Here is a 22602-nt window from a genome sequence, read left to right as displayed (position 1 = left end):
CAAAACCCATCACTTCACATTTCTGATGTGAACAACCATTCTTCCAATATTTTTGCTAAAACCTAATAGGTAGGGATTATTTTATTTATTTATTTATTTTTTTAACAATGCACTGAGCCCAAGCTAAAAGAAAGACCCAAAACTGAAGGTCTATGATGGAACAAATGGCTAAAGAAATGGCCACGTTGCTGATGATCCTTCCACACATGTCGAAGGTCTAAACTAATCACAATTATTCATCGTTCGCAGACCTCATTTCAACAACAAAAAGGAAAAAAGGAACTCACTCGAGTTTTCTCTTTGTTTTGCAGCCGTGAAAGAAAAGAAGAGATGAACAGATGAAATGGTTGATAAGAAGAAGATTTGCAAATGTAAGCCGAGCATGCATAGATGGAAAAAAGAAGAGGAACACAAGAGATTTTACGTGGTTCAGCAACGAGGCCTACATCCACGAGAGGAGCTTTATTTTAAGATTCTTGGAGGATTTTCAAGGGCTTATAGAAACAGATAAGAACATTCTACCTTAGATCCCCTTTATCTACGATTTTACAAGTTTAATTATGGGTGTATTTGTAAGATAAATGCTTGATTTCACTAAAGTAATTTCTGCTTTACAATTCTCCACCTTGAAATAAACATTTAGTTGATTAATATTTAGCTCCTCTTCATTGATCACTCTTCAACTATCCTTTTTCAAGTAGCTCAAATCCGATGATGTCGAGGCATTTCTAGAGTTTGAGCTAAGTGATTGCTTTCGTCAGCATGTCTGAGGCATTATTTGATGTATGGACTTTAAGAACTTCGATTTTCCCTTCTTCTATCTGTTCTCTGATGAAGTGGTACTTCATAACTATATGTTTAGTGTGATTATGATACTGAGGATGTTAGATAGATGTATAGTACACTGATTATCCCAATAAATTTTTACTTTTATCTGAGTAATTTTGAAGTCTTGAAATAAACCTCTTAGCCATAGGCCTTCTTTTACAGCCTCAGATAGAACAATAAACTCTACTTCAGTGGTAGAAAGAGTTACAATTAATTGCAAGGAAGCTTTCCAACTAAGTACACAACTTTCAAAAAGAAAAATATATCCTGACAGTGACCTTCTTTTATAGAGATCTCTTGCATAATCTGAGTCAGCAAAGCCAAATAGTTCAAGTTCTGAATCATTGCTCTCTTGATATAAGAATCTAGCTTCTTTAATACCCTTTAGGTATCTCAAAATCCATTTTGTGGTCTCTCAATGTCTCTTGCCATGGTTGGCCATGTACCTACTGACCAAACCAGTTGCATAAGCTATGTCTGGTCTGGTAGATATCATTAAATACATGAGACTTCCCACTGCTTGGGAGTAAGGCACTGTCAACATTAATTTTTTATGCTTAATCTTTGTATCTTTTGGTGAACTTTGTGCTGATAATTTGAAATGTTATGCAACGGGTGTAGAAACTGACTTTTCTTCTTTCATATGGAACTTTTGAATTAATTTCTCACAGTACTTAGCTAAACTGATGTGTAATTTGCGTTATGTTCTATTTTTTTCGATATCAATGCCAAGTATCCTTTTTGCACTGCCCATATCTTTCATTTCACACTCCGATTTTAGGAGGTATTAATTTGTTTCAACTTCTCCTTAGAACTACTTGATAGTAGCATATCATCCACATATAGAAGTCAATAGACTGGATTAGCCAGCATTGATGTAAACACCGCTATCATAGGGGCTTTTTAAAAAACCACTATTCTGCATAAACTCATCAAACCTTCTATTCCAGCACCCAGGTGATTGTTTTAGTCCATAAATAGACTTTCTAAGTAGGTAGTAGTATTCTTCTTTCTCCTTGATTTGATAACCTTTAGGTTGACTCATATATATGGTTTCTTCTAAGTAGCCATGAAGGAATGCTGTTTTGACATCAAGCTGGTCTAGTTATAGGTTTTGTTGTGCTACTATGGATAGAAACAATTTGATAGAGGTTTGTTTCACAATTAGTGAGAATGTCTCATTGTAGTCTAATCCCCATCTCTGATTGCATCCCTTAGCAACCAGCCTACTTTGAATCTAGGTTCTTAAACCTTAGAAATGTCTTCCTTGAACTTGTACACCCATTTAGATGCAATAGGTTTACACCCTTTAGGAAGAGGAACTAAGTACCAAGTCTCATTCTTCATTAGGGACTCAATTTCATCATTCATAGCTTCTATCTATCTCTTTGCATTAGCACAACTCACTGCTTCTTCAAATGTGGATGATTCTAAGTCACTCATTTCTTCTTATGCAATCAATGCTAGGTTTACATAATCAGCTTCATACCTTGTAGGTGTATTGTAATTCTCCTTTGCCTATCTCTAGCTAAGGAGTAGTTTCTTAAGTTTGTACCCTCTTGCTCAACTTCAGTGGCTGCCTCTTCTTCTTCTTCTTCTTTTTCATGTTGAGGCATCATATCACTAGTATCTTTAGGATTTAAACTTGAGGAAGCTGATGTAGGCAAGAGAGAGTGCTCCACCTTAATTTTATCAGTCAACTCTTGAGGTGTTTATTCAGGGGTATTTATTTTCTGCATAAAAATTTCAGTTTCCCTGAAAATAACATCTCTGTTGGTCACACACTTTCTTTCAATAGGATGTCAAAGTCCGAAACCTTTTACTCCTTTAGTGAACCCCACAAACATGCATTTGAAGGTCTTTTGCACTAATATAGGCAAGTGTTTTGTGCCAAAGGTCTCCATCAGTAGGCTTTTTAAGAGTTACAACTAAAGCTAATTGCCTCTTTTGAACTCCTTGGACCACATACAAACCATTTATCTGAACTTCCCAGTAGCCTCGTTTCCTTCTGTATTCACAGCCTATTGAGTCAAGCATGCCTAATGAAATCAAATTCCTCTTTAATTTGGGTATATGCCTAACATTTCTGAGTAGCTTCACTGACCCATCTTCTAGTTTTAGGAGAATTTAGCCAATGCCAACCATAGAACAGAATGATTGTTACCCAAGTAGACTTCCTCTATCCATGTCCTTGTAGGTATTGAACCAGACCTTGTTGGGTGTTATATGAAAAGAACACCCTAAGTCAAGAATCCAATCAATGCTCTTTGCTGGATTTTCAAATTCTGCCCTTTAATTAGAGATGGCTAAGGCATTTGAGTAGAAGAATGAATCTTCCCCTACTGAGGCTTCTCCTAACTATGTTGATTGAACCTTTTGATTTTGATTTTTGTTCTTCTGCTCATTGTTTCACTTCAAAGTTCTGCAGTCCTTGATTAGATGTTCAATCTTCTTGCAATATTTGCATCTAATTTTAGACTTCTCCTTGTTTTCATCTGTGGAAACTTGTTTTCCCTTCACTTTGTTGTGATATTTGTTCTTGCTTTTCAAAAATAATCCCTCGGCACTAGGTTTTTCCTCCTTGTTAGACATCATCTTCATTTCTTTGATTTTAAGTGCTAAAATGATGCTATTTGTGGTGACTAAATCTCTACCATACTTTGAGGTTGCCTTCACATCTTTATATGTCTCAGGAAGTGAATTAAGTAGCATAAAGGCTCTATTATCTGCCTCAATAGTGTCATCTTGAATTTTAATGTAATGACCTGACCTTTCGAGTACTTTGAACTAAATACACATTTAAAATCTAGATATTTTTTACCATAAAAATTCAAAACAATAAGGATAGTTTTTCCAAAATAAACTAGAAAAAAATAAATAATAAATAAACAAAACTTTTATTCGGATCCCCTAAAAATAATATTCATATTCAAAACATTAAAATTTACTATCTCACATTAAATTCTAGTTTCAAAATATTTAAATGACAAAAACGTAGACTGAGCGAAAGCAATTTCTCTTGTCCCCATATGACTCTGCCACGGGTCCCGTCTATCACTCGTCAACCTGCTCCTATCATTCCCCGAAAAACATAAAGGAAGGAAGGATGAGTATAACAATACTCGATAAGTGACCTGCTACTGGACCCTCTAGGTTACATGTTAACTAGTTTATCTAGGCATCGATGTACACTCATCATATCAGTTGTGGTGATCCCGAATGGTCACATATCAGTTATAAACATGATCCTAAAGGAGCACGGATCATTCAATAGTGTGTAACCCGAAGGCCCACCAATCAATCATAGACATGAACCCGAAAGGACAGTGTGTAACCCAAAGGTCCACAAATCAGTCATAGACATGAACCCGAAGGAACATGAATCAGTCATAGTGTGTAACCCGAAGGTCCACAAATCAATCATAGACATGAACATGAATGAACATGAATCAGTCATAGTGTGTAACCTGTAGGTCCACAAATCAGTCATAGACATGAACCCGAAAGAACTGACATGAATCAGTCATAATGTGCATATATATAGTCATATATATACACCTGCCCAAATAAGAAAAACTAATAGGAACTCTATAACTTAGCATGCATCAATTTTCATACAACTCTGTGTTATATATTACAGTCGTTTAACTTAGGGCTAAATTTTCATATATATCCTCAATAATGGTAAAATCATCATAGACAAAACAGCCTAATCCAGCCAGTCAATGTCATTAAGTCATTTAGTTGAATCAGTCATAAATTATTAGTCCCAATAGTCTAGAATAATCAGTCAAATCTGTCTTAACAGTCTCAAGAAACAGTCCATATAATCTTAAGTAATTAGTCCATGTATTCTTAAGTAAACAGTCCAAGTAATCTTAAATAAGCAATCCAAGTAATAGGGAGGACTGGTTCGAAGGCAAATCAATAGAAAGTCACTTACCTCATATTGAAATTCCAAAATTAATCCAAGAAATCAATCTCCAACTAAAACTTGAATTAACGTTCCAAACACTTTGTTTGCTCCAAATTTATTTCAAACTTCACTCAAAGATTCAAATCTACGCATAAATCATAATTTAGGATTTCAAATCCAATTCCCAACATTTATAACTAATCCAAAAAGTTCCACGTCTTAATATTCACCAAATAAAAATCCAACGAGCGGCGATGACCGACGGACGCACAATGGTGAATGGCTAAAAAAATATGAAAGTAACAGCGATTTTTCTCTCTAATTGACCTTTCTTTAGAATGTAGTGGATGATTGTATTTATAGAGGAAAAATAATCCTAATCCTATATTATTTGGGATTCCATAACTTGAGATAGATTAGATTTCGTTTTTAAATGAGACATTTTCTCTAATTAATAAATCCATATTTTAATTAATTAGAAAATTCATAATCTAATTAATTTGGGAACCCAGATTCTAATTAAATTAGAAATTTCACAATTTAACTAAATTGAAAATTCCATAATGCAATTAATTTAAATTAAATCCAAAATAATCCAAAAATTCCAATTCTCTTATCAAATCTTTTCCAAACTTTTTTTTTTAATTTTCAAATTTTTATCCAAAATAATCGAAAAATTTCAAATCTCTTCTCAAATTAATCTTAAACCAATTAACTTTCCTAATTAACTTAATTTTGGCTCCAAACAGAAATTAAAGGGAATATACAATCCAATAGTTGATACATCCTTCCAAATATTTAATGAATTTAAAACACACTTTTCTCCAAGTAAATTAATTCAATTTTTCCTTGAATTGAATTAAAATTCTAATTCTTTACAAATATCTTTTAAATTAATTATCTTGTCTCCCAAATTAAACTCTTAGTCCCAATTTATCAAAATAACGTCCAAATATTTCAAGATAATTTAATGAAAATTACTTGAAAAATTTGGGATGTTACATTTAAATTCTGCTGTAATCTTCTTAAACTCATCAAGGTTATCGGTCAAAGTCTTGGATGAATTCATCTTGAATGTAAAGAATCTCTCCCTCAACAACAATTTATTAGGGAGATCTTTAACTTTATCCACATCTTAAGAGCAATCACTTGTCAAAGTACACTCTCTGAGAGATTCAAAACAAGTGTTCTATGTGCGATCAACTCCATATTTTTTATGTCATCTTCTATCACAATAGTAGGAATTTTAAAGAGATCGGTCTTATGAGCTTTCTGTTGCCCCAATACAACTCTAATCTTGGCCTTCCAAAGGTTGAAATCTCTATTTCCATCAATTTTTTCTATGTCATACCTTGCAATTGCCATTTCTTGTCTTCTTTCTTGCTTCAAAAAACTCAAAGATTATCTTTCTTTAAAGTTTTTGAAAACATTTCTTTGTTCTTGCATGTATGATACCACTTTCTGGGATTTTTTTTTAAATTTTTTTTTCACAATCTACCGAGGCCCAAGCTGAAAGAAAGACTCAAAACTGGTGGTCTGTGATGGAACAAATGGCTGGAGAAATGGTCACGTTGCTGATGATCCTTCCACACGTTGAAGGTTTCTAATCATAATTATTCATCGTTTGCAGACCTTATTTCAACAACAAAAAGGAGAAAAGGAACTCACTCGAGTTTTCTCTCTATTTTTGCAGTCGTGAAAGAAAAGAAGAGAAGAATCAGATGAAACGGTCAAGAAGAAGAAGATGATTTGCAGATGTAAACAAAGCATGCAAAGATGGAAAAAAGAAGAGGAACACGAGATTTTACGTGGTTCAACAACGAGACCTACATTCACGAGAGGAGCTTTATTTTCAGATTCTTGAAGGATTTTCAAAAGCTTAACGAAATAGATAAGAACATTCTACCTTGGTTTCTGACTTAGTTCCCCTTTATATAGAGTTTTACAAGTTTAGTTTTGGGTGTATTTGTAAGATAAATGTTTGATTTCATTAAAGTAATTTCTGCTTTACAGTAGGCCTTTTGTTTTTCCATCACCCCCTCGATTTTATTATTGAAATCGCTAGCTTTGACAAGTACTAGACTTGACATCAATTATTTATTTATTTATTGCAAGACATTCTACATTTGACAATCTTTCTTGACATTTTGTATATGGTAAATAAGTTTTATAAATAAAGAAGAAAAGAAAAACATGTTTTTATTTTTTTTAAAAATACCATTTTGGTTTTTAAGTTTTTAGTCTAGTTTTCATTTGCTGCCTAAGTTTCAAAATATTACATTTTATTCCTAAAATTTTGAGGTTAATTTCTATTTAGTTTGTTAATTTAAAATGTTTTCCCTTGAATTTTGAGCTTAGTTTTTTCTTTTCTCTATTTAGTCTATAGTTTTCATTTGGTCCTCAAGCATTTGAACACTTTAGTCTTTGATGTTAAACTTTCGGTTAATTAATTTAAAACAATTATAAAGTAAACTTTTAAAATTAATTTTAATAATTAATTTAAAACAATTATAAAGTAAACTTTTAAAATTAATTTTAATAATGATGGGATGGGTGAAAACTATTTGATTTCGTTTTTTTTTTAATTCTTTTAAATTAAATTATAAACATTAATACTAAGGATGAAATGTGAAACTTAGGAACTAAATGTAAACAAAACTCAAAACTCAAGAGTAAAAAAATAATCCTTTGAAACCAAGGGTCTAAATGAAAATTCAAACAATACTTAGGGTTAAAAATATAACATTTTGAAACTTAAGAATTAAACTGAAACTAACCAAAAACTAAGAGACCAATATTTTTCTCATAAGTTAAATTACAAATTTGCCTTTATGGTATGGAACAAATTGGAGTTTAGTTCTCAAAGTTTGATAAATCTTATAAATAATAGTCCTTATGATTTGATAAAATCATTAAAATTACAAATTTGCCTTTATGGTATGGAACAAATTGGAGTTTAGTTCTCAAAGTTTGATAAATCTTATAAATAGTCCTTATGATTTTAATCATCAGAAAAATCCTTATCATAAGGACAACTTAAGATAGTTTTAACAAACAATAGGTTGGTTTCAAATATAGAAAAATAAATTAAAATATTTACAAAATATAGTAAAATTTTCAACAAAAAAAAATTGTAATTTGATATTTTTTTTAAAAAAAGATATTTTTCCTTCTCTCGGCATACCTTTTACTCTCCAACTGTTATCTAAAATTTTCTGGCCCTTTGTATATAATTTTTTTTACGAGCAATTCTCAGTTTCATTATATCATACATTTAACCTAACTTATATTTTTCACTCTAAGAATTTTCTTTTGTTAACTTTCTTTTTTTTTTCTTTACTCCATCTCACTTATTTTGCACAAATATCTCTCCTATTGAAAAAATTAAGAGACCTCCACTCATCATAAAATACATAAATTACTACTTTCATTGTTAATTTTCTTTTGATGAAATTTGTTTATAAGAATTCACATGAAAGGAATGGAGACTTTTTTAATACAACAATTGAGAAAGTAAGCTTATTTGACACAATAAGCTTACCTTACCATTCTACTTAATTTATTTATGTATATAACTTTTTCCTCTTTAGCTAAATTTACACTCTTAACAATCCTCTAATTTCTTTTGTTCTCTACAAATCTCAATCGTTTCTATTTTCATATAACATCTTCTCTTTCTAAAATTTCTCCAACTTTTCAACTGTGTATCAACATACACAGTTTAACTAACGTAAAGTATATACTATCGACTAAGTGGTTAGAGGTTCAAACTCTCCACCTATATATCGTTAGAACTAAAAAAACAATAATAATAACCTTTCATTCTCTTTTGGACCCATCTTAATCTCTCTACCATGTCTCAGTTCAACAGATTTTTGTTTCCATTTTGTAAGAAAACGAATAAAGGATGCAAAAAGGAAATTAATTGAGAGAGCCAATTAATGTATCATAAAAACATAACAAAGGAGTTCATGGAAACCTTAAAGAGACATTATTAATTATTCCGCAGATAAATAGCGATGAAGGCAAGTTAGTCAATATCGCAAGGTGGATAAGACATCTCTACCTTGATCCTCATATTTGTGACGCAGTATAGTTTATTAACAAAAACAAAAAATGTATATCCTAAGAGGCTTTGTACATCTAATAATTGTACCCGATGTTGGGGTTCGCAAGTGCATGATCTTCCTATTGCCCTTTAGATTTGAGGGACAATAAGCGTCTGCGAATTTTGAGGTATCCAAATCTACCAGCACCAGGGGAAGAACCATCAAAAACATATGGCAAGAACCCTGTTGCTCCTTTGTATCTTTGCTGAATCTGGATCATTGAAACTTCAATAATTATATAATCATATCTATTTCAATATACACATTAATTGAGATTAGTATTGTTGGTAAATGGGGAAGAGAGGGTGGATTTAGTCCTTCAAATAGATGCCAACCAAAGGTTGGGCTTCTTATTCCCCAAAATGTGAGTTTGGAAACTCATTTTCAAGTATGCATTTTGCAAATAAAACAAACCACCTATTCCAAATCAATATTATTAACCATTAACTTAAGGTTAGTTAAAATCAAAGTGTAGTAATTTTAAAGAGAAAGAGGGATGTGAAAGAAAAGGAAGAAATTAGAGACCTCAATGATTTGGTGGCTGCTGCCTAAGGAGTTTCGACCCATAACACAGACGGTTCCACCGGAGCCCCCACCCGTAATCTTTGCTCCATACAAAGTTCCGTCTTCGGATTTGGATAACTTGGAGTGCTGCATATCTTGAACCAACTGAACTAGCCTGTCCGTCCCATCCGACCCCAGTCCACATGCACTGTAACTATAATGGCACTGCGCTCCACATGGAACAAATAATTCACCATTTTTATTATTATTATCTAAATAACAAAACGAAGTGCAAACGAAACAAAACCAAATGGTACCTACCTGATACAACAATTCTCCAAGAGATGTCAGTTGGTCGTCCGAAGTTGCAGAAGTGAGCAGCGCTTTGAAGGCCTTTAAACCCAAATGTTCAACAACCAATCAATCAAACTAAATATATGTATAGCCTTGCAAATGTAAAGCCAATGCAAATGCAAACCTTCACACGGAAGTTCTCATAGATAGGATGACGAGCAGGGGCCCTGACTCCATAGACCCTCTTTGGATCGATCACCGTTACGGCATCGTTGTGATCTGAATATTTCTCCATAAAAGCCTCCCCTTTTATTGTCTCCGGCAGCTGCTTGGCGTACATGGCTTCGTAGCGGTGAGGTGGGAGATTGCATAGATAATCTAAGGAGGATTCGGATTCCAGTAACTCAATGCCATCGTCTTCCAAGTCGTCGTGGCTTATGCCATTGGCCAGTGATGAGGAGTTTGATAACAACTCTGATGCTCTTGACTTTATCATTCTCCGCCCCATGAATGCCCCAATTCTAACTGAGCCATAGTCTGCTCCACCAACGCTGCATCACCAACAATGGAGATTACTTACTGTTTGATGAGGTTTTCTGTATTTTGAAAATACAACTCTCTTTTTCTTCTTTTTTTGTTTTCTCTTTTTTTAATTTGGTTTTGTTATTACCATTTTCAATTTATGAAATATCGGGGGAGGGGATTAAGAGAACTATGAGTTCAAGAGAAAAGTAAGGTAGAGAAAGGAGAAAACAGAAGACAATTTTTAAATAGAGATTTGGGGGAGGTAGAGAATAGTTGGGGGAAAAAATGTTATATTACAACCTCATTCTCGGACTATCAAGTTTGTAACAACCAGAATATGGGGCCAGAAATCGAAGAGGATGAGGTATTGATAGAAAATTGGAGATCTCAATTAGGGTTCCTGATCTTTCAAACTTGTGTTCCATAAGTTCCTTGATTTAAAAAGTGTCGAATAAGTCTTTTAACTTTCAACTTTGTATCTAATAAATCTTTGATTGGATAAACATTTTTTAAATTTAACAAAATTATTAGAATTAAATTTGAAAATAAACACATTTTTTTTTTTTTATGTCTAATAGATTCGTCGTCAATTATAAAAAAATGTTGAATATATCAAATATCTATTAGATACATAATTGAAAATTTAGGAATCTATTTGACATTTTTAAAGGCAAAGATTGATTAGACATTTCTAAAATTTAGAGATCTAAAAATTGAAAGTTTAGGATATGTTAGAAACTTTGTAAAGTTTAAAAACCTATTTAATTGTTCTAGCATTGAACATTTAACCAAAGTCAAATTGTTTGAAATACATTTATTGTTTCTCTCTCATACATCCACTTATGTAGTACATCTACCCGCCGCACGATGGTGGCGTCCTCCAATATTTTCTTATTAGGATAATAGAAAGGTTATAGAGATGTTTTAGAGAACAAAAAAAAAATATATATTCAAACAGGTTGGAGAGAGATATATGCAACAGAGGTAGAGATAAAATTTAGAAAGACAAAGCTTAGAGGGGGAAAGAAAGGTCATGGAGAAAAAAAAAATAAGGAGAACGACTTTGATGTGAAAAAGTTGGTAAGAAAGAGAGGTTAAAAAGTTGGAAAGATGTGTAATAGAGAAAGAAAACTCGTAGAAAAAAAGTTGATAAAGAGGAAGATATGGAAGAGACTAAGAGAGGTCCAGCAAAACTTTAGAAAGAAATCAAATATAGAGGGAAAAAGTTAGAGAGAAAAGATGAGAGAGACAGATTTAAAGAAATAAAGGTAAGTTGGAAAAGGCCAAAGAGGAATGCTAGAGAGTGTAACAACCCAAATTTTGTGTAATTTTTAATTTAATTATCTTAAATGATTTGAGAATTATTTTGAATTTTTTTAGGTTAAATTGAATTATTGTAAAAAGATAATTTAATTTTTTTTTTTGGGGAAGGGATTTTGAAATTTAAGTTTTAAATTAAGGAGAATTTGGGATTGACTTCAATTTTAATTTAATTTGGAAAATTGAGAGATTTAGATTTTTCGAAAAGATAATTCATTTAAATAAATTATATTAGAATAATTGATTTAAAGTAATTTTCCCATAAGGAATTGGGAATTTAGAATTGGATGAGGTTAGGAAAGGAGTTTCTATATATATATATATAGAAGTTTGAGCTAAAAGTTAAAAAAGATAAGGAAAAAGAAAAGGAAATTTCTTTTTTTCTTCACGCGTGCGTCAAGTTAAGTCCCCGTTAAAAAGAGAAGAAAAAAAAATTGGATGAGGAAAATATATATATATATATATATATGTGTGTGTGTGTGTGTATATGTATATTTATATATATGTGTGTGTATTGGAACAGAGTTTCGGATGTTAGAAGGACCGGATTGCCAAATTTTGGCGGGTCTTGGTTCTTATCCTTCAAAGATTTTAATCAATCAAATGGATAGTTGGCCTAATTATTGATTGAATCTTGATTGTGGAGGATTAATTTGAGATTTCAAGGAGATTTAGAGTCGTCGTTCAACAATATCAAAACGGTTTTGACCCATTTGATTGGGCCATTTGTTTGGGAGATTGGAAACGATTTTGGAAGCAAGCTATACTTTGGTTTTAATTTGAGTTTCAATTATCGATTGTTGCTTGGAGAGTAATATTTGGACTTACAATTTGAGATAAGTAAGGAACCACCTTCGTGCCTAGCGATAAAATTAAGGATAATTTTGTTGATTCTGAGACTTAAATAAGCATGAAATATGTTTGAAACATGTTATATGTATGAGCATGATCTAGGATTTTATGAGATATATTAAAAGGACGATTGAGTACGGGCCTAAATTCTACGATAAGTGATAATACTACTAGAACGTCTTAGCGCTAGGCAAAAATAAGATATATGTTGATGAGCATAACTTCATGTGACTTATTATGTGAGTATAAATGTATACCATGCAAATTATTATGTGATCTAGTATATGAAAGTGATGTACTAAGGATGATTTATGAACACTACATTAAACATGTATGTTGAGACAACATGACATCGATTACGAGATTTTATGAGACTCATGAATATGTGAATGTTATATAGTATGAATTTAGATGTGATCTCTTTTCCTTTCCACACCCTTTGATTGCATAAAAGTGGTACATGTCCAAGGGCGCTAGTGCATGAAAAAGATGTACTAGGGTTAGTATGTATGAAAGTGATACATACCTAGAGGGGACTGGGGTGTACGAAAGAGGTGTACGCTCGGTGGGCTATGTGTGTACGAAAGAGGTGTATACATAACCATGTGTACGAAAGGGGTGCACATCCCTACATTCGTAGAGAAGACCTGGGGTGTATGAAAGTGATGCATTCCCAGAGGGTTCAAATAAGAGAAATCTTCAAGTCCCACTAGTATAGTGTTTCATTTCATGTTGTATTTATTGGACATAAATGTTTAGCCTGACCCCAATAGTGGGTTTACTTACTGAGTATTTTATATTCTATCTTTTCTCATGTTTCTTTTTCAGAAAAAGGTATAGTGAAATCTGTGATCGAGCTACTGGAACCAGTCCCCTATGCTTCCGCTCATGTTTTCAAGATTTTATGTATTAAAAGTTAAAGTCTTGATGTTTCAACATTTTGTTTTGGTATTTGTGCTTTTAAACCTTTTTATGAGAATTTTCTAGTTTTGTTTTATGATATTAAAGGATTTAATTTAAAGATAATTATTTTATAATATTTATTTAGTTTTGCTAAATCATCAATTCGAATTGTATGCTGATGAAAAGATGGAAAAGATAAAACTTTGAAAGACATAAACCTATTTATAGAACTTTTTAAAAGGAGAAAAAGCAAAATGGTAGGCAAAAAAAGGGAAAACAAAAATCGATAACAAGAAGAAAAAATTACCTGTGTCGAATTCCTGAATCAATTCCCCAAAATCGAATGTGACCAGGTATATCAACTAGCCCAATCACCTCTGCCGGCTGCAAAACAAAACATTATCAAATTCCAATGCACATCATTACTCTGTAAAACTATTGATAGTTGGTGAGAGTTATTGACTTGTATTAGTGAAGAACTGTTTAAAAAGGCTTTCCGTGTGTATGTACACTCATGTACGATAAAGAGGGGGTTGTTAATGATGAAATATATGAAAAAGGGCCTTCAGGACTCGAGGTTATCCCCACACCTCTTTCCTCCTTCACAGGAGCAAAACCTATCTGTTCAAGAAGACTCTTTTTTATGATAAGGGGTTCGTCCTCAAAAAGGGGGTCATTGTGACCTGACCTGCCCCAAGAGTAGTGCACTTGGCATAAAAAAGATCCCAAATTGAATAAGAAAAGTTGATCATTCGCGAGGTATCTTTTTTCTTTTGAAGAACATGATGCTTCTTCTGGTTTAGCTTTAATTGGCAGCGATTGGATTGGATATCATTATATCATACCTGGCACACCATTGCTAGCAATTTATCAGCTTCCCCACACGCCGATGTCATCTGGTCCATCACTCCACACGGTGCTCCGACTATGTGATTCTCCACCTAATTAGTTAGCATATTAATTATGAAGATAATAAAGAGTCATAAATAGCCAATATAGTTGAATATCACCACCTCAGTTAAAGTTCATACCTTTTGACAAAGCAGCGCCAGATCTCTTGGACTGATACTTAATCCTGTAATATTTTTCCATTTCAATTTATTTTGTTCATTTTCAAATGATTATTCCATAAAAAGGAATAGTTTTAGAAATATTACCATGAGCAGCAGCTATGGCAGACATTGAAGCTACCTCCACCGAGGCTGATGACGATACACCCTTCCCTTCTGGGACTGTGGAAGAAACCTGTCCCACGTTAAATAGCATCAATGACTAAGGACAATCGGAATTCCATCCTGAATGGTGGAGGAATCTCCAAAGTTGAAAGAAGATTTATCTAAAACCATTATTATTGAGCAAAATAAAGAGGCTATTTACATAAGAAACTACCATATTATTATTCCACATTTTATATTTTCTCTTAGAAAATACTTTATGTGAAAAGTTTAAACACGGTATGTTTTGCATACCAACAAGCTGATGCTATCTTCAAAACGAACACCCAACTCCTTCATTAAAACCAATATGGTGCCTGCAATGTATGCTGCCCACTTCTGCGCAGGATCTTGAGCAAAATATTTCCTTGCCTTCTCATACGACATAGGCCTCTCCCCATCCATGAAGTCTGACAAGTCCATGTCGAACGTCGGGGCACGGTTACTCAACTCCGACCCATACGACACCTAATCAAGTAGAAAATAATGATTGGTGAGAAAAAGAAAGAAAGATTTAATGCTAATACAAGTCCATGGAAATTACGGTTGCAGCTTACAATTTGAAGAACAGGTTTGGATCCTTCTCCTTTGGCATTCTGGCGAGCCTGAGCATGTTTCCAGAGGCGGTGTTTAGTAGGATGGTTTCTTTGCACAGCTACATGGCATGCTTCTCTTATAGGCATCTACAACAGTAGATGGCGGAAAGAACATTTTAGAATCATGGAGATTGAAATTCACAACATGAATTTCACATGTTCTGGTGGAAGAAAAAGATTTTTAAATGCTTATAATTTTCCATTTTAATTAGATTTTAGTTTCCAAGAATTAGTCAAAATAAAAGACATTATAATAATGTAAAATAATTTATTAAATTAGAAAACAGGAATACTTGAGCATCTTAAGCTGCACCTATTTTTTTGGGGCCCACTCCAACCATACAACAGAAAAAACTAGAGGATATTTATATAAGGAATAAATAAGAGTTTATTATGTGACAAACTGTAGTTGTACAGCTGGGTGAACTGCAAAGATGGATGCAGCTCAGAATCTATCCAATTTTTTTTCCTTTCATTGCAAAAAAATGTCAAATTTAGGTTAAGCAAATTATGAACTAATCTATTTAGAATATTTGAAACTACTGTAAAAATCACTTGTGTTTTTTGGACGGTTAAATTTAAGAAAAAACAATACAAAAATGAATATTGCATTTTCTGTTTTCTGAAAGGCATCGTTCGAAATATATAATAGGAGTTTTAAAAGCGTAACTTTACCTGAAGAACAAGACTTCCTGAGTAGTCAGCAATGCCTCCCATGACATCCAATCTCCCTGGAGCTCTTGTCACAAAAATGTCTTCCTGTAGTTGCAAATATACATACAAGAATTTCCATTTTATCCATACCAAAATAATAATAATAGCAATAACAATAACAATAAATACAACTACAAAATTGCAACCTCCCAATTAAAAAGCCCAGCAGCAGCCTTCCGCTCCCGCATTTGGCGTTTCTCAGTCTTTCCAGAATCATATACTGAGTTCAATTCAGCCAGGCTCTTTAAGAAACTCATTGTATCAGAAAGACCTTGAACGTCGCCATGAAGCACATCAAAGTCTTCCATATATCTGTTACAAGTCATAAACACACAGCAACAGAAATTAGATTCAAGAACAAGAAGCTACCTGTTTTCAAGATAAACTACATTTCAAGCACAGAAAGTTCTCACGATTCCATATGAGCGACTCTCCCTTCTACAGGTAAGGTTGGTGATTTGTTTGCAAGACCAAGTTCACTTTCAGCATTGGCAAACCAATCTGGAATACATAGATCTCGTCCTGGGGCCCTTTGGAGTTGATAGCCAAGAACTATAGCATCCCTCAATCTTCTGGCTCCACTAAACTATAGTTTGACAGTGAAAAATGAGAATAAGAACACAGGATGTCTCATTCACTAACCATATACAAACAACAAATTTCACTACGCTGTGGAAAGAATCATCATTATGAGAAATCAGAAATGAGTACTTTAAAAGTTGATTTTAACCTTATCTGATGCATAGTTTTTTCCACTGGCTGTCTCCTGCAAGATATGAGCTGCAACCTAAACTTTTAAAGAGAGAATTAGAAAATAGAACAATCAAACCACATGGATGTAGAAGTAGAAGCACATCATCTTTATCTATGGAAAAAGAAAGTAAACAAACCAAATATAATCCTAAAGAACTGCTACAAAATGGTGATACAATGTGTAGAAGACTATACCTCACCACCATTTGTGCCACCCTCATAGCAAGGTTTCAAACTAATTGCACGTTCGAGATATGGTTTCCAATGACCTGTGAGTAGGTCCCTTCTTATCATCTCTACTCCACTTTGATAATACTGTTGTTCATGAGATGACAACATAATTAGATTATCAATAACAAGGTTACAGGGAGGACAGATTAGTTAGACAACAATTCAATTTCACCTCAAGCATATTCCTCAGGAATGGTTCTTCGTTAAAATAATCACGGCGGACAAAGACAAAAGGTAACTTGAATGCCAATGCTTCACTGACAGTTCCATATCCAATTTTGCCTGAAAGAACAGGAAGATTATTAATCTACCCTTATTAATCCGATTCAGCTCAGGGACCAACGACTGACAATATTATTTATAACTCACCAAGCATGCAATCGGAAGCAGCTATTAGATCAGGTGTATATGCATCTTTTGCAAGCTTGATGAAATTTGGTGGAAGCTCGTCTGTTTCAGAAGCACCACAAACCTGAACCAATAGTCAAGATGCCACAATATAAGTGTTTGTGATCATAGAATCACCTAATTATCTAATAAAAATGATATAAATAAGATGTCCAAAAGATACCAGACACAGCCAGCCGGGGGGTAAGTATTCCTCTTTCAACTTCCAACCCGCAGGCTGCCAGTGGGAGAGAAAAAATAAGGGAAAAGTTAATAAGACTAAGCAATGACAATCATATAAGAAATCCTGAAATAATTTGTAAAAATTATATGGCTACATTTGAAATTTTATCTAGGTCAACAGAGTAAGTTATGTACACTGTCTTTACAGGCATCCAAATTTCAGAAAAGAACGCAATGAAAGAATTAATAGAGTTACTTCAATAAGTAAAGTTGTGGATTATTTAGAAGTTAACGAACAATATACCAGAACTGATCATAATAAAAGGTGGAAAATAAATAAATTTGACAGACCTGCCCACCGAAATTGAGGATAACTAACTTTGTATCTTCTCCAATCCCAAGCTCCTTCCTGACCTAGAATGGTGAATTAACCATTAATGACTTAAAATGATCGAGAGATTTAACAAAACTTCACAAGACAGTACCTCCTTGCGCTGTTTATGAAGCCTTCTAACAACTAGAGGTACATCAACAACGTCACGAAAAGCAGGCACTGAAAACAGGGGTTCATTGTATAAATATAAAATTTAAATAAGCCAGCTCCCAGAACTAGAATTTGTGATTCGGGTGGTTGTGATACAGTTAAAAAAATGAGACAAATTGGTAGGACATTAGTACTTGGACAATATCCTGGGAGGCGGATGAGGAACTCGCAATGTGAATAATCCTCAGCAATCTGGAAAGAGATATAATGAGTTAATACAAAGAAATGACCAATCAAGGGCTACTATAAGAAGATTACAGAATGTTAAATTATAAACATTATTATCTCAGTTATCCTACCACACAGACTGAGGATGAAAGAAGATTGTCATTGAAAATTTATTTTAAAATACTTTTTAGAGTTTAGGATCCATGCATCAAAATATATCTGAAAATACAGCCACCATCGGAGTGGTCTGCAATTATGGAAATTACATCTGGTCAAGAAGTTGGCTGGAAAACCATATCTTGACTTAAACTCACTTTGTGAAGATATGGTCCCCATGGAATTCCTACTGAGAAAAATACATCACATCCAGAAAAAAAATGATAACAGTCTACGATAAATGTTATCAATTCACTTTGTAAGATCAGCATAAGTTCATTCAATGAGTGATTTAGACGCTAAGAAATTAACAAGGTAATGTTAAAACAAGGCCATACTCTTTTAACGTGACTCTAAATCATCATCAAGACTTCATTGGATAAGCTTTCTTTCTTTTTTTTCTCTCGTTGGCAATATTACAACATATCAATGCAGAAAGAGAACGATTCACCTGCCAGACTATAGAACGGTGATGATGCCCTGCAGCCATCACATACTCCGCATAGATGAAATCCCAACTGCAAGTATCAACTAATACAATCATTAGCTAAATAATAAAGTTTTGAACCAATGCAAGATCTGGCCGAACCTTTAAACTCTTAGTACCAAGCAAAAAGAGCATTAAAATTTAAGAGATGCTTGAAGTTCCGACTAATAAGAAATAGACAAACAATAAAGTTACCTGAAGTTTGTGACACAAACAGAGCGAATTCCAGCATCAGCAGCAGCACGACAAGCAACTGGTACAACATCTGAAACCTGCTTAATCATGGCAACAAAAGTAAATCCATCAAACCTTTTTTATATTAATTAATTAAATTTGACACAAACCTTTTGTATATTAAATGTGTGGTTTAAAGCAAAAGAATATTTCGCCAAGGTCATTTAATGTCTGATACTAGATAGATGTTACGATGTATCATGATAATCATACTACGCAGTTTGCATTGCACTATTTAGTATACATATTACGAGAAGCATTTACCACTAAGTCAGCTTTGATCGAGTTGAGCCACTCTACTTCAGTTGCCAAAATAGAAGCACGTGGCACCACAGCTGTCTCATGATACTAATATATCAAAAAACAAAGAAAAAATCATCAACAAAGTTAGAAGAAAAAATAAAAGGATCCAGTAGAAAGGAATCAAAAGTTAGTGAAGTAGCTCCAATGTATTTTCTTTTCTTAAGGAATCAGGGGGAAATGATGGAAACAATCAACAAGCAACTGGGGAGAAGAAAACAAGAAAAGAGAAACGAAAATTTCTCCAATCACCCTCTCCAGTGATGCCAGGCGATCCACTGTCAGAGCATCTGCTTGAACAGCTCCGCAATCCAACAATACCTGACAAGTAATGAGACTTTTATAACCACTACAAAATCATTTTCGCGTAGGATTGATATGGTTTACATATGCAATTGCATGGGCATTCATTCAAAATTGCATGAACTTGCAATTGGTATAAATCATCTAATGAAAAGTAATTTACAATCGCAAACGTAAAACACAAGAAATTAATCAAACATCAAGGGGAAGAATAAAACTGAATTGGACATCGGACTACCTTTCGTATGAATAACCGAGGAGAGTGAATTGCAGAAGTAAAAACGAACTCAGGAGCACCGCTAACCACATGAACATCGTGCCCAGCAAGTATAAGATGCCGAACAACCTTTTCATATAAGCATTACATCAAAATTTTCGATAATCAGGATATGATCGCCGCAGAAAAATGTCAACAAACCAATTCAACTAAAACAAAAATGGGGAAATTCGAAAGTCCCATATCATCATTCCCTCAAACAAGTAAAACCCATAAACCAAAACCCCAAAATCGAAATTCAACAGAAACATGAAAAATAAACTAAAAAATTGATCATTAATTCAGCTTAAATTGAAAACTCCCCCTCTAAAACACTTCAATGTAAAAAAAAAGCGTTGATTAAATCAGAATTCAACAAGAAAAGAAAAGAAAAGAGTTGATTAAAAACGTAATCAATGGAATTGGATGAAGAAAAGTGACCTCAATAACACGAGTAGCGTGGCCGAAGCCATGACCAGTGACATAGTAAGCGAAAACCAAATGATTTCGAGACGCTGAAACAGCCTCGGCCTCCATCTCAATCCTCATTTTGATGTAGTCAGTGGAACAATAAGAAAGGGATGAATGAGAAAAGTGAGGGAGGGAGGAAGGAAGAAGAGGAAGAAGAGGAGCAGAGGAATTGTGTTGATATGAATGGAGGATTTTTGGTTATCGATAAAAATGGAGGATTTTAGGTGAAGAAGAAACCGTATGACTGTGAGTTTGTTTTCCTCTTCTTCTGCTGAGACCGTTTTTTCATATTTGATTCTGCCTTTGGACTCTGTTTTGAGACATTTAATTCAAAATTAATTGGCTTTTTTTTTTTTTCTTTTTGAATCAAAATTAAATAATAAATACTGTTTGGATAAGAGAGAAAAATATATATATCAGTTTGTTTTTGTTTAGATTTTATCTTTTAATTGCGTAAGCTTCACGTCACAAGACTCACAACCAATAATTCACCTGATTTCTTGTCCTCGGCCGGATTCCTAAAAATGGGGGATTATTAATTACAAAATAAATCCTTCAACTTTCTTTTTCTTTTCTTTTTTTCCCTTAAAAATAAAAGAGTCAGCTTTTTTTTTTTTAATCAAAAAGACAAAAAAGAGGTAAACTGTAATTACTTTTTTTTTTTTTTTTTTTTCATACGAGTTAGGAAAATGTCGGTTTTCAGATTCAATTTTAGGAGGGAATTTCAATTTTATTCCAATTTCTAGTAATTTTCAGATTTTTTTTTAAGTAATTAGCTATGTTACATCATTTTCAGAAACCACATATTTATTTTTTAACTCCATTTAAACTTTTTTCATTGAATTTTTATGTCATTTCACCTCAAAATTGAATTAACAAAGTTTTTTCCTTTTATCATCCCATGATTTCATTTTCAAGAAATCAAATTGGAGGAAAATAACATATATTTATTTTTAACTTCATTCATCTTTTCCATTGAACTTTCACATCATTTCACCTCAAACTTCAATTGATGTGAGTAATATTCCTCTCATTTTCTCTCAAGCTCTATATACTTGTAGGTGGCGTTTGGCGCATGTTTGGAATTTTAAACCTGTGAAAGTTAAGCCTAGGCTCAGAGGTTTAAGTATGTTTGGAATACAGTTTTTGGAAGTCTGGGTTTAAAATGTATGTGTTTGGAGTCCATGCTTAAAGTAGCCTGGAAATGAATGACAGATTTATAAATATTTAGTTTGTGAAATATTTTCTTGTATTTAATCACCAATTAGATTTTATATTAGTTAAAATTTGTCATATTAATTGTTTTAATATAGTTAAGTTTAAAATAAACTAAAAAAATTTAGAAGAATATTTTTAAAAAAATTTTGAAATAGAGATTTTGACTAAAATTATAATTTTATTTAATCTATTATTTTAATAATTTAATATTTTAATCTTACTATATTTTGAAATAAAATTTCATAGATTTTTGTCACTTTAACTGATTTGAAAATGATCTTTTTTTTTTATCATAATATGTTGACATAAAATTGAAATAAACTAGTATTTTAATATTAAATTCAATGATTGAAAAACTATACTTTTTTTTCTTATCAAATTACATTTGAGGAATAAAAAATCATAAATTCTGAGTTTTAGTTTTTATTTGGTTGCTAAGTTGTTTTAAACATTTTAAATCTTTAGAAAATGATTCTAAGTTTTCGAGCTAGTTAAATTGACCAACAAAAAAATTAAAATATTATTAAATTAAATTCAAGCTTTCAAACATATATAAGTTATACACATATAACCTAAATAAATATAACTAATCTTTCAAAAATTCATTTTTAATTAAACATTTTTGATAAAAACTCATTAAAATAAAAAATAATACATGCATTGCAATTTTTCTTAAAAGTGTCTTTATATACAAATTTGTCTAGCTTATTATATACTAAGAGTATTTTTATTAATATTTTTCAAGATTGGTTGGTGGTGGTCGCCGGTTGTGGCAGTTGGAGGGTGGAGAGAATTTGTTAGTGTGGGGGAAAGGGGGTTGCCAAAGGTTGGTTGGTGGTAGTCGAAGTTGGACAGTGGCGACTGGAAATTGGCTGACGACAGTCACCAAGGTGGCGGACAGAGTTGGCTGGTGATGGTCGTCGAGGTGGCGGCTGGAGTTGGTCAATGACGGTTGCAGAAGGTGGTGACTGGAGTTGGCCGGTGGCGATCGTCGGAGGTGTCGGCCGGAGTTGGCCACTGGCGGTCGCCGGAGGTGTGCCAAAGTTGGCTAGCAGCGTTTCGCTAGAGGTGGCTGCCGGAGTTGGCCGTGGTGGTCACCGAAGGTTGGCCAATGTACTTCCTAGATTAAATTGGGA

The 22602-nt window shown here is 33.2% G+C and overlaps 1 protein-coding gene and 1 long non-coding RNA gene across 2 annotated transcripts; one reads left to right on the top strand and one right to left on the bottom strand.

Moving 5' to 3' along the window:
• Window positions 1-236: 236 nt before the first annotated feature.
• On the top strand, window positions 237-6759 carry LOC120091107. Its single transcript, XR_005485659.1, has 2 exons — window positions 237-6343; window positions 6438-6759. It is a non-coding gene; the product is annotated as an uncharacterized LOC120091107 (long non-coding RNA).
• Window positions 6760-8665: 1906 nt separating this feature from the next.
• LOC120091363 (L-arabinokinase-like) lies at window positions 8666-20558 on the bottom strand. Its single transcript, XM_039049361.1, has 27 exons — window positions 20219-20558; window positions 19760-19867; window positions 19471-19539; window positions 19183-19266; window positions 18880-18956; window positions 18649-18715; window positions 18008-18065; window positions 17815-17882; window positions 17681-17743; window positions 17331-17384; window positions 17129-17231; window positions 16932-17041; window positions 16724-16843; window positions 16506-16562; window positions 16189-16361; window positions 15922-16087; window positions 15737-15820; window positions 15023-15148; window positions 14721-14933; window positions 14409-14496; window positions 14283-14326; window positions 14097-14192; window positions 13559-13635; window positions 9836-10202; window positions 9679-9750; window positions 9379-9582; window positions 8666-9064 (listed from the first exon to the last, which is right to left on the bottom strand). Exons 1-27 carry the CDS (start codon window positions 20324-20326, stop codon window positions 8933-8935), a joined length of 2988 nt encoding a protein of 995 aa, XP_038905289.1. The 5' UTR covers window positions 20327-20558; the 3' UTR covers window positions 8666-8932.
• Window positions 20559-22602: the final 2044 nt, after the last annotated feature.

Source organism: Benincasa hispida, chromosome 11 (assembly GCF_009727055.1).
Source record: "Benincasa hispida cultivar B227 chromosome 11, ASM972705v1, whole genome shotgun sequence".
Lineage (NCBI taxonomy): Eukaryota > Viridiplantae > Streptophyta > Magnoliopsida > Cucurbitales > Cucurbitaceae > Benincasa > Benincasa hispida.
The sequence above is the reverse complement of the archived record's forward strand: the minus strand, read 5'-3'. Positions and strand labels throughout refer to the sequence as shown.

Excerpts from the sequence above, each read along its gene's own strand:
- LOC120091363 (XM_039049361.1), bottom strand. The coding sequence starts at position 20,326 with ATGAGGATTGAGATGGAGGCCGAGGCTGTTTCAGCGTCTCGAAATCAT. Across the intron at positions 16,362-16,505 it reads AAAACTATGCATCAGATAAG|TTTAGTGGAGCCAGAAGATT; the intron begins GTTAAAATCAAC and ends GTCAAACTATAG. Across the intron at positions 9,583-9,678 it reads TTGGAGAATTGTTGTATCAG|TGCCATTATAGTTACAGTGC; the intron begins GTAGGTACCATT and ends TGTGGAGCGCAG.